The 13,107-nt window shown below is 35.2% G+C and overlaps 1 protein-coding gene across 35 annotated transcripts in view; it reads right to left on the bottom strand.

The window, feature by feature from the left end:
• The window catches only part of ROBO2 (roundabout guidance receptor 2), a 931,286-nt gene that overhangs the window by 90,211 nt on the left and 827,968 nt on the right, over positions 1-13,107 (bottom strand). For all 35 annotated transcript variants that reach the window (XM_080591484.1, XM_080591503.1, XM_080591502.1 and 32 more), the window contains 4 exons: positions 9,968-10,173; positions 6,271-6,352; positions 5,396-5,561; positions 3,520-3,686 (listed from right to left, as the gene is read on the bottom strand). In XM_080591484.1, the coding sequence (XP_080447610.1) occupies positions 3,520-3,686; positions 5,396-5,561; positions 6,271-6,352; positions 9,968-10,173 (621 nt within the window). The remainder of the gene's footprint in view (positions 1-3,519; positions 3,687-5,395; positions 5,562-6,270; positions 6,353-9,967; positions 10,174-13,107) is intronic.

Genomic DNA, 13,107 nt, shown 5'->3' with positions numbered 1-13,107 from the left:
AAGTTTCACTAAACTTCCCCTCTCCGTATACTCTGCACACAAGAAAGCAAATACTAAAAATAGTATTTTCTTCTGCAAAATGAATTTTCCCTTTACAAATAATAGATAATGAAATTTAGTGCAAATATGAGTAAAATAATTAAAAAGCCAAACTGATATTGATCTTATAAAAGGCATAAAAAAAAATAAATCTTTTCAAGATTATGCCAAAGACTCCTTCAAAGTGGGAGGAAAATTACTTCTTCTTCTAGTCAAAACAAGAAGGAATTTGATCACTTAGTACAGGGCCAGGGAAAACCATGATTCCATCTCCAAGCACCACATTTGGCCCCCGTGCCTAGTTTTTAAAGACCGCATTTAAGTTAGTGCATTGTGATAATATGAAGGAAGCTGTACTACCTTTCCTAAATAGGAGCAGCAAATATAAAGTATGTGTCAGAAAGGGGAGGAGGAGATGTGCAATGTGAATTTATTCAGCATGTCTTTTTATTGATAGTTCCTAGAAATCACCATTTTCCGTTGTATTGCACCAAAAGAAGAATGTTGAGCTACAGCTATCACTTACAATACAATACCGTAACATGTGCCTTGCCTCTTCCTTAGACAGAAATGAAGGTGCTTTCTAGAAGCTAGTGAAGTTTCAGATACATTTAATGGATCCTTCAAAGATCTTAAAATTATGTTCTTGGTCAACAGTTACAGATGACCTTAGTAACTATGTCAATTTTCTATTTGTAGATAGACATGCCTGTTAGATATAGGTATACTGATTATTTATGCTTCAAATTGTCTGTAATTTTTCCAGAAAAGGCAGATTTGAAACACGTGCACAGTTCATATTCAAAAAGACCTGATCATGGCTAGGCCTGCTTAGGCATCTGTGAATTCTGCTTAGTTTTCTCATGAGATTCATTAGCCAAAATCACTTTGCCTCTTTTTGGATCAACCTCACATACATATGAAGAAAAAACAAACAAAATAATTCAAATATTTTCTCAGAGTAATTACTGACTTCTCTATCCTTACATGATACAAGTAATTTAAAGTAAGCCTTTTGAAAGTGACTGATGGTCTACTTGTAGTCCACTAGTAAAAATATCCATAAACTCCTATTAGTTGTATTTGCTATGCATAATACCAGAAAATCAAATGCTTATATTAAAGCTGCCACAGGCATCTGTTGAAAATTAATATTATATAGAATTGTTATGTTTGTTTTTTTTTTTCTTCCTCAATGGCCACTGTGAACAGGCTTTCTACTGTGTGTCAGCTTCCTCTGTCAGCCTGAATTGAATTCAGGCATAATTAGAAATCACATCAAATCATTATGTTAATTTTCAATTGATTTTATGATTTAATTCTATTAAACTGGAGGTTACCAAAGAAGCTATAAATCCTGTACATGGTTCAGTGTGCTTGACTGCTAAACAGGTTCTGGAAATGGAAGCTGCAACACATGCTGTAGATAATTAAAAGACATGTTTTTACTGAAATTAAATTGCTTGTCAGTATGTCAGATAAAAGTCTACACTTGACACTCAAATGCCAAACAAAGTTGTTTTTTTAACTAGGTGATAAGTTATGCAGACTAAAGGCTGGTGCAATGAAAAGTGTGAGTCACCTCATCATAACGGGAGAGTAAGAAAGAAGAAAACTTGTGATACTCCATGGATAGTCATGCCATAGAATCCCTCCCAACTCACTCCTTCAGCTTCTCAGAAAGCAGCTCTCTTTTCCTTTTACAGCAATTATTATTATTTAAAGGATGTAACTAATAAGGACAGATTTATTCAGGAATAGACTAGATGAGAGAGGCTGGATGTGTTGGCTATGTGATAAAGAAATACCACCCTACTCGTTTATTTTTTTCCACCTAGGACCAACAAAGGACACAATTCCAATTACACATGCTGGAGGCTGACACAGGATTCACAGGCTCTCCACACACACTTTTCTAACTTCCATAAACAGGGAAAGATCATCTCATTGTAAATTAACTGTGAGAGGAGCTATTACTTTGGACTTGAAAAAATTATGATTTCAAAAAATGATTAATTCCTGTACTCTAACCTGCTTAATGCAGAACTACACTCTTGAATGAAGTATTCAAGCAATATGTTGTTGAAGCCAAAAAAACCCATGCTGTGAAGAGAAATTTGTTCATGGCAGTTACACTTGGTTAGAGCTGGCTGTAATGTGAACAGAATTTATAGTCATCAAACCCTCTGCACACATGCAATGGAGGATCACAGCTATCAATTATATCATCACCCAACAAATAAGGGATTTCCCTTCAGCCTTCTCTTTTGGTTTATTACACAGTGAATTATGAATTTAAAGAATTCAGAAATGTAGATTTATAAACGGAAGATCTATACTTTTCTCTGAATAACTTTAAAGTATTTTTATCATGCAGATCCCTTAATTTACATGAATCAGCTGCACAAATGTTGGACCAGATTAATCGATACACTATAGATATTTTGTGCAATTCTTGTGATTAAAACTAATGTTAAACATGATGTCTGCCTGTCTGTTTTAAGCACTTGTTATGATAGTATATCTCTACTTGATGACGGAGAAGAACTAAAGACAGAGGATATAACAGAAGAGAACATGTTATTCATAGCACATCAGAAAAGGGAGGGATGCCTAGTTCACTTGGCTTTTAATGGAAACGGTGCATCAAGGAGCACACCAGCTCTCTGTGACCTACAAACTTGTTCTGGTTTCAGCTGGGACAGAATTAATTTTCTTCCTAGTAACTGGCATGGTGCTGTGTTTTGATTTTAGGATGAGAATAATGCTGATAACACGCTGGTGGTTTAGTTGTTGCAGAGCAGTGCTTACACCAACTCAAGGACTTTTCAGCTTCTCTTGCTATCTTGATAGCAAGAAGGCTGGGGGTGCACAAAAAGTTGGGAGAGGACAGAACCAAGACATCTGACCCAAACCGGCCAAAAGGACATCCCATACCATATGGCACCATGCTGTACAATAAATAGAATTGGCCAGGTAGGTTGGGGAGGTCACTGCTCAGTGACTGGCTGGGCATCAGTCAGTGGGCAGTGAGCAATTGCATTTTGCATCACTTGTTCTGTGTATCCTTTCATTATTATTACGCCTTCCTCTTCTGTCCTATTATGCACATTTGTCCTATTATTTCTGTCCTATTATGCTATTATGTCTTTATCTCAACCTAAGTGTTTTTACTTTTTTTTTCCCCCCAAAAAAAATTCTCTTCCCTATCCCACTCTGGGGTGAGGAGAGTGAGTGAAACTATGTGTGGAGATTAGCTGCTTGCCCAGTTAAACCACAACAAAACTAAAAATGTACCAAGGCACTTAGGAGTTAACCTATCTCTCCTGAGCTCAAGACTGATACAGTAATCATTGGACTGTATTGGTTAAGCTGGATTCCTGATTCCGAGTGCTAACACAAAATTTCCAAATCTATTGGTCAACTCTCAGTTCCCTTCTATTTTAGCTCAAGCATATAAGCCTTAATAATTGCTATTACCTTGTGTTCGGACAGGATCTGACATTGGGCTGGGATCACTCAGACCTTGTGAATTGATAGCTCTCACCATAAACAGGTAGATTGTATTGGGGCGCAGTCCTCTCACGGTGTAGAGAGTGGTCTTCACATGGTTAGCCACTGTTTGCCAGCTATTGCTCACAGACTGACTGCAATGAGAAAGCAGTTGAAGATTATAGAGTAATGCAAGAGAAAAAAAAAAAAGGAAGTGAAAAAAGGACTACTTTGTAAACCTATACCAAGTCTACAGAAAAAAAGTAGTAAGAGCAAGGTAAAAATAAAAAGATTTTGTAGTTCCGGTTAACTCATCAAGGCAAGTTAAAAAAATAACAGAGCTTTCAAAGGTACTTCTTTCAACAGAAGCAAAAGGTTTTCCTATCTGTCTAACAGATGTTTGCAAAAGGAAAGTGTGGAATGCAGTAAATTAGAATGATAAACAGACCACTCGAACATAAACCTTGGAAAAGAAAAACCTATTACAAGAATAAATTTCTATATTGTGAAGTAAAATACGTCAATAGTTGCCATTAGAAGAGAAATATTCTCCTTGAACTAAATTCATACCTAAAGTTAACAAAAAATGTTCTGAAAATATCCTTGTAAATGAAGGAAATTATATGAACACTTTTTCTGTTGTTATATTTTCAATTGAACAGTATTATAATTAGATTATAATCCACTGTGTGAAGAGATTTCAAACATGATTGTTAAAACAGCTTTTAATAAAAATGCCTGGCTTCTGTTAATGTTATTTATGGGATGCCATTAAAGCTTATCTAGGGTGAAATATTACAAAAGTTTAAAGACAGTTTGATTCTATTGTGCTTTCTTGTATAGTATTGATAAAAAAATCTTTAAGTATGTTAAAGGAAAAAGAAAATGGGAAGCTGCTAGTTTCATGTTGTTTCTATTGTTTCATTCATGTAATGTAAAAGGATAGCACAAAGTTCTAAAACAGAATCAGTGATCTGCATGTACCGTAATGATGCTCTTTGCATATTAACATACACAGAAGCATTATCACTGTAACTTTTAAAATATGCAATCATATTATTTTGACAAATTCTTGCTTGAATTTTAATTAAAAGATAAATGATACTATTTGTTATTTGCTGAAGATCTTGATTCAGAAAAACATGTAAGAATGTGCCCATTAAGAGTATATTCTTGTTATGCATATGAGAGGTACAGCCAATGCTTAAACAAACTAGCTGAATTGGGGCCTGGAAGTTCCTTCCTACCACACATTAAGTGCTGCTGTGTGGAACAGAGCAGCTGGATCCTCTTCAGCCTTAGGCTGCAGGATGAAATCATAAATTATCAACTACTAACGTAGTTTTGTTCCATCTAAAACAGTTAAGCATAGAAATTTAAAGTGCTTTAACTATTTAATATGTGCTGCTTTAACAAGAACAGGAATTCAAGTACACAGAGAGGTTTAAAGATTGTCTGCTCATTTTCAGTTTATTTGCACTCCGACAGTTGAGGTAACGCTACTGGCCCAAGTGGTTTCAACTGCAGCATTCCCATGGTGGACTCTCACTTGAAATCAGGACTAAGGGAATAGTAAAAAAATAACGAGTGGACATTGTCTTTTTACATGTCTGTTGACCTGAGGAAAAAGACAGATGGTTCTCTACTTAATCACTTTAAAAAAATGTGATAAATTAAAAAACAAAAACAAAAAACACCTTATAGAATAAGAATCAATGCCTGCCATAGGAGTTAAGTCTTTTAATAAACTTTTGATAATACATGTACAGTCCAAAAGAACACCACAATACCAGCAGAACAGCTGGTGCTAGGGTTTAAGCAAAATTATAAAGGAAAGAGACTAAAAGTAGAATAATTCACATACCTAAAAGCCTCAATGATATATGCACTAGCTGGTAGGCTTCCAGGGGTCCCTGGTTGCCAGGACAGAGTGACACTGTTCTTAGTAACATCAGTGACCTGAGGTTTGGATGGTGGCCCAGGGAGGTCGTTTATATCATAATTTTTACTGACTGTTGCTCCACCCGACTCTGTAAGGGGTAAATGCAAAACATTTACTTTTTATCCTCTATTGTATAAATCTGATCAAAGTAGAAGATTAGAAGGAAAAACATGCCAAATACCTGCAAAATCAGCATAACCAATATTCTTAATTTGCAAAGAACTAAGTCAATAATTGCATTATCAGATATATTTTTGGATGAAGAACTATCATACTTCTGGTACACACTAAAAGGACAGAAAAGCCACAAAACTCAAGAGGTTTTATATATATATATATATATATAAAGAGTAAAAAAAACAACCAACCAACCAACCAACCAACCAAAACATATTTGCTAAAATTTACATAAAATACCAAAACGTCAGCTACTAGAAAGACTGTGAATGTTCCTATATCCAGATCAATTCTGGTGCTCACAGGGTGCACTCTGTGTAGGCATTAGTTTTCTTGCTCAAGCCAATCACAGGGTGAATCCAGAGTTTACTAATGCGCCTGTTTAGAAGAACTATAACATACCAGTGTCACTGGAAACAAATTATTGCAATGTCAATGGGTGTTCAGAGATAATCACAATGAAATCTAAGGCGTGTGAAGAAAGCCAGCCTTCCTACTTAAAACCTTCTCCATCTCAAACCCAGAATTTCTAGAATAGAGTATTTGACTCAGATTGCTCTGACCATAGTCTATGCTTTCATTTTGTGACATCTGAAAAATGGCCCCTGGACATGTCTTACCTGTTACCTCCAGCACAGCACTCCATGATGTCTCCCCACTTGAACTTGTAGCAACGCAAGTGTAAGTTCCAGTATCAGACAGCTAGACATAAAGAACATTTAAGGGCAGTTTTAGCTTTTTGGAATCAGATAACAGAGTTTACTCAAATTTTCTTTTTCTAAGTGTTTTTTGGTAAGAATGACTTAGCCAACATTTTACATCAGGCTAGAGGGCACTAGACATTTTCAAATAATCATTTAATGGTGGCTTAATTTTAGAGAACTAAAGTATGGTAGCACGAGACTCTGGATTTGTACAAAATTATTGTGATTCCTTTGTCAGTTCATATACTCCAAATTTATTTTGGGAACAGCTTTTAAATTATATTGTCAATATTAATCTCGTTGTTCTACTGAAAAATTTGCCAAGTATTTTGCTATTCCTTACTAAGATTTAAAATAAAGATTTCTGTGACAAGAATTAGAGAAAAAAACAGAGACGGATGGAAGACCGTGACTTTACGAAGCACAGAATATACAGAAGAGCTGTCCTACCACTATGTATAAAGCATGGTAATCTCGAGATAAAAGCAGAAAAGGGAGAATGCTGACTCTAGTGATAAAGAAGAAGAATTATATTCACCACCAGATGACTTGACGGAAGTAGGACAGCATCCAAGAAGCTTTATTGGATTTTAAGGAATTGTAATGGGTGGTCTGCTAAATGCAGATTGGAACTACGACAAACGTGCTTATACCCAACCCTTCGAAAAGAATGTAAAGGCAAATAATAGTGATGCTCTTCAGATTATTTGTTGATATGTAATTTAATTGATCTTTAACTTTGTCAAGTTAGAATTCTGTTGGTATTTTCTTCCGATAGACTGGGTTTGCAGTGTACCATTCTTAGGGGCAGGAAGCAACTGGGTAATGCCGATTTAATTATCTACATGATCATAACTTGTATTTTAGGGGATGCTTTTGCCATGAAAAACAAGGAATAATTTAACCCCTCTGACAATGGCTCATGGACCCCAAATATAGAGGCACTGCAAACAAAATAAGACTCTTGTAAAGAGAGCTTTTCCAAAGGAGAGAGGCTTGCAGCATTCTGAAGCACTGTATTTTATCTTGCTTCTTCCAAGCTTTTATTAAATCTATAATTTTTCATTATGTGATGATGGAGAATATTTCTCAATGCTGTGGTTCTTAACTTCATTTGTGTACCACTATGACAGATGGTGTATGGCAAACCCAATGAAGTATGTGGTATACACAACAGAGTAACTTGCAGAAGGCAAACTAGACATATAAAGCAAGCCGGAGATATGCTGCCTCTGCAAGTTATGGTAAATTATCTAACTTCCAGACTGTGGATGGATTAGACACAGACATAGTGTATTGATAATTCAATTATTTATACTTTTTTATGTTATGAGGGAGAAAAAAAAACAACAGGGAAGGTCAATGGAAAATCATTGCTATTCTGTATAGTAACAGTTTTCTTATGCAGATGGCTACATCTGGCAGGGTACACTTCTACAAAGCAGAAGGAAGATTTCCTCCACTGTTGACCTGTCTAAAAGGGTACTACTGAGTGAGTGACATATTGTGTGTTTTCAGTTGTCTTCCATGGCAACCTGGAAGACTGGCTCATCAGAAAAATCTCTATGTTCATCTTTATGTCTGTGGCCCATGGGTCACTGTGGTTGCTGCAGACTCCTGAATAATGTGATTTACACACAGAAAGAGAGATTAATTACACAGCAGAAGAGGATGGTCTCAAAGGCTTAAATAGTAGTGGCTCACCTTTACCCATATCTTGATATCTTTTATGATTGCAATAATGATTATTAATTGTAAAGGGAGAAGAAGGCTGAGGACTAGGACATGGGGGTGATACTCATTTCTTTTGAACATGGGTGTATAAGTATACTTGGGCATATTTTGTGGGACTTTATTTATTCATTCATTCATTTATTTATTTATTATTATTTTGCTTAGGAAGTGTTGTCAGTTCCTGCTGGGGTAGGTCTGAGAGAAAAGTTAAACACGTCAGAATTAATACATTAAATTTCAACCTACAAGAGAAAATTGTTTTTTTAAGGTGATGTGTAGTTTTTGCTGGTAAGTCTGACTTGAGGAGTAAACATTACTGAAATCAAGGGGTTTATAAGAAATGTCCTTCTGAGCCTTTAAGGAAAACCAGTTACTAGTGAATTAGCCACTTAAGGATCAATAAAAGCTTCATGTCTTTCAAAACCACACTCTCTACTAATATTATTTTCCAATCCCCTTGCAAGCATTTTTTTTGCTTCATTTACAGACCTTGTGCATCTACCAGCAAGATGAATGTGCTGGCAAAATTCAGAGCCTATTTTGATGTTTGCATAGCTGCATGCACACAAGTATCCCAGGAGCTTCTGCCTCATGGATGTTCCACAGCAGCCCATCATCGATGCCTCAAAGTTTGTTTGAAATCACTACACTTCCACCTTTAATTGCTGCTTTCTAATACTACTGGGGAATCTTGAGTATTCAAGTGCACTCCTTAATCCAGCTATACAGGAAAAATGCATTAACCTTCATGGCCTAAACCTGCCTTCAGCCCAGGAAGGAAGGATAAATTGTTTACTCAAGGAAAGGTAGCATAAATTTTTTAATAAATGCCATTGTGTTCCAAAGAAATTAGCAATCCATCTACAATCACTGATGAGATGGTACCAAAAAAACAAAACTGCTGTTTATATCTTGCCCCCAGTAGCTATGTTTCTTGACATTTATTTTTTTTTGGATGAAAAAGCTTTGTGCAGAGATTACTGCTGATTAAATTAAAGGACTGCTGAAATAGTCTGTAAATTCTTAACAAATAATTACATTTACCTTACTATTTTTCTATACACATACTTGCTCAAATACACAAAAACAAATATGCATTTTTATCTAAAGGTAAAAAAATAATAAAAACACAAAGATTAGTGATAGAGCATTTACCAACAAAGTCTGGCACTATACTATCTGGAATATTGCAAAATTTCTTTGTACCTTTAAGATATCGTATTATATCTTATGTGTTAAAATGCAAATATTATGATAGACTTTTCATTTTGAACAGAAATCCCTCTGAATATAACTGCATGTATGTTACAGTATAAGTTGTCTGCTCTCATCCGCAGCCTTATGAAACATCTGCAGCGAGCGTAACATTGGAATAAATCAGCCCAGCTCAAGACTGCCAAGACTCACTGATGGAAAAAAAGCACGGGCAAACCCCTGATGAAATCCAGAATCCCTTGCTAGTACAATAACTCCTTAGAAAATAATGGCCAGGTGTTGAAAATGAACTGCTCTATGTTTTAACAGAGTCAACAGACCAATGGCTTCATCTTAAACCTGACTGAAAAGATAACCAGGGCTCTTACATGTCTATCCACCTGCAACTCATGTTTTATTGCGACTTACACAAGATTTTTAACATCACTTCTATTTTAAGGGATTTTTAATAGTGGAATCAGATGTTAGTTTGGCCCCTCTTTTTTCCCTTCACTACCATAATGTCAAAGAATGAAACAGGATTTGGACCTGGTGATAGTTTCACAGCAGATGAGACAACTAAGTTCATTTTGAACACAGCAGACAGCAAGATAGTAGAGCTGCTTGAGGCTCACACTACCAGCTCCATATTACTTGTAGTAGTTGCTTTGTTATCGCCACTCACCCGCAGAGTTTTAATCTGAAGTGTCCCCTGATCCTGTATGGATGTTCGAGGGTCTCTGCCCAGGAAGGTGAAGCCTTCTTTCAACCAGCTGATAACGGGAAGCGGGTCACCAGTAGCCTTGCACTTCAGCAGAGCTGTCCCATCCACTGCCAGCGTCTGATTGACAGGCCCCTGGAGGATGATGGGTGGAGGTCTATCTGTCAAGACTAAACAGCAACGCACTTATTAGCATTCATGACTTTGACAATAGTGCACTGCAGTCAGTCCATTGCTTGACACTACCAATTTTAACAGACTGGTTTATGTTAGCCTCAAAATGGCTACAAACATTATTTTTTCAAAACTTAAAGATACACCTTACTGATTGACTGGTATATTTAAAAAGCATTTTTGTGAGACTTTTATTTTGCCACTGCGAGATAACGCCTATATATATATAAACTTCTGTTAGCAAAGATCATCAGACTCATTTGATGGAGAGAAGATGAAAATTAAGACCTTGACTCAGAAAGGAACTGAGTTATATTTCTTATTTCTTCCAATTTAGGACTTAAAGTTAGCACTTTAGCACTTAAATGTCTTAAAAAAGCACGTGTTAAAAAATGTCACATCAAAATCTGCTTAATTGCTTACCTGATTTAAGGCATAAAAGAGAAAATCTGTTAAAGTTCAAAGTGAAGCACCATAGCCATTCTAGCATGGGCACAAACCATATTCCCCATTCTTGCTCAATTTGCAAGTATTCCTCAGCAAAAATATCAAACAAGATTACAAAATATTTAGTGCAATCTAAAAACTGTCTAGTAGAGAAAAGTTCAAACAAGCTATTTAACAACTTACTTATCAAATCATCTCATACATTGTAAAGCAATGAACTCTGCTATTTTTTTTCCCTAATAACTTACATTTGCATGCTTGAAATGCTTCATAAAGGATTCTGTAACCAGTGAGCGAGTGCATGGCTGCATGTAAGCCTCATTCCCTGACCAGTGGGATATCTTGAAGATGAGGTATAATGCTCATACTCATTTTTCTTGAAAGAACAATTTTTCATAAATAATTCTGCTTTTGAACCTATTCTCAGAGCCATCTGTTAGGCAGAAAAATATAACTCTTTGTTCCTAAATAATGCGTTTATATAAAATGAATGAGGAATATTTGAATTAAAAAAGGCTATAACTCCTTCATGAAATCAATATAACAGAATCAAGAATTCATTTTTATGTATTTGCCTGCCACGCTACTGTTGTTTTTAATCTTTGAACAACCTAACAATTCTACATATGACATTAAATATTGTAATAGACAGGATTAGCTTCTTAGACGGCATAAAAATTAGACTGCTTCCACTGATGTCGACTGAGTTTTAATCTTTTATTCCATCTGAGAATCTGGGTCATTATATTTCATACACAATACCTGACTCTGAAAATAGCCTATTCTGAAGCAATATGTTTCTGTTGTATTTGAGCTGTTTAAGATGCAAGCCTCTGGAACCTTCAACAGTTCCAAAGCACGTTCATTATGCTATTTAATAAACAAAAGTATTAGGGATATGTTGGCAGTTCACTTTATACTTAAAATAACTGTTTCTGAAATTGTTGCAAAAAAAAAAAAGCTAACTACTTTAATTTTGTTAACAAAATATTCAAAGGATAGAATCATTAGTAACACCTTGGAGGGTGAGTTTATCACATTTATTGAAACTGAAACTGAAAATAGAACACCAATACAGATTTTTTATTAATGAAAGAACTTGAAAGCTATTTTGGAAATTCTCAGATATCACCAGCTAAATTCAGAGATAGGACACGATTTACTATATTAAAAAAAAAGTAACACATTTTCACCTTGATGTAAGATTTTTGATCTTATTAAGGTTCTTTATGACTACATAGTTCAGCCACTTGGTGAAACAAAATTGATCTCAGCTTATGCTGAGACTCATGTTGCAGCTATGCTAGTAGTATATTTAAATGAAAATTCAGTTGTGTGCATTTTCATTTAGATTCAATGTAGAACAGCAACTCCCAGTTTTCTAGCTATCAAAAAAAAAAAAGGAAAAAAAAACTACTTAGTTTGCTAACTATTCCATTGTAGTTATTTCCTGCAGCTAATTGCCTGTCATATGTATAACAATGTAGGTATTTTTAAAATCTAATGCATTACAGATATTGTTCTTTGGCATGTAATTAGGTTCTTTTTACAGCCCAAATGAGGAGCTCATAATCCTTTAAATAGCTTTGATCAATAATGTAATTGAAAGTCTCCTGGCCAGAAGGAATCTTCATTTTCAAGGGTGTTATGGGTGAAAGACCACTACAGGTTTCCATGACACTAAGGCTAAAGGTTAAATGAACACTTAGGGTTTCCACTGATCTGTGAACGACTATATTGTCTTCACAACTCGGACTTGTAAATCTTCTCTCAAATGTGCGTATATGTGCTTTTATTCCTACTACATAGGTCTCATCTATAGTAAGGATACAAAACTCAGTTAGAGGTTTAAAAACATAGTATGATAAGCATTCTGAGGAATAATGCAATAACATAAAAATGTCCACAGAAAGATAGAGGTGTTTGTTAGTTTCTTTTACGCCACTTATTATTATTATTTTTTTGTTACACATTGTTCTCTCCTAGCATGAAAATTCTATATATATTTCACAGAATACTTCATATGACTAAATTATATTTGCACAGAAAAAGAGAAGATAATTTCAAAATTAACCTCACAAAAGAAAATCAATCAATCGATCAAACAAACAAACAAAAAAATAAAAACTTTGAAACTATCTTCCAGAAACCATATATATATTCTGGCAACTGAAAAATTATCAGATTCCATTTGTGACAAAATATAGCTTATATTTTCAGCAGAGTATCAGAGAGGAAGAGATGAATAGTTTGTTCAATACTGATGCAATTTGGATGAACTAAAATCATGTTTAAATTTGGGTGGAATTTTGTCAAATTACAACAGGAAATTAAAAAAATGACAAAATGAAGTCTTAACTTTACTATGGCACTTCCAAAATCAACATTTCGAGAAGTTTTCCTGGCAAATTAACAAGGAAAATGGGACACAACTCACAAAATTCTTATGATGAACACTAGTATGATAGGGTAGTGTGCTCTCC

The sequence above is a fragment of the Anser brachyrhynchus genome (genome assembly GCF_964034855.1).
Source record: "Anser brachyrhynchus genome assembly, chromosome: 1".
Lineage (NCBI taxonomy): Eukaryota > Metazoa > Chordata > Aves > Anseriformes > Anatidae > Anser > Anser brachyrhynchus.
This window is presented reverse-complemented; position numbering and strand designations above follow the sequence as displayed.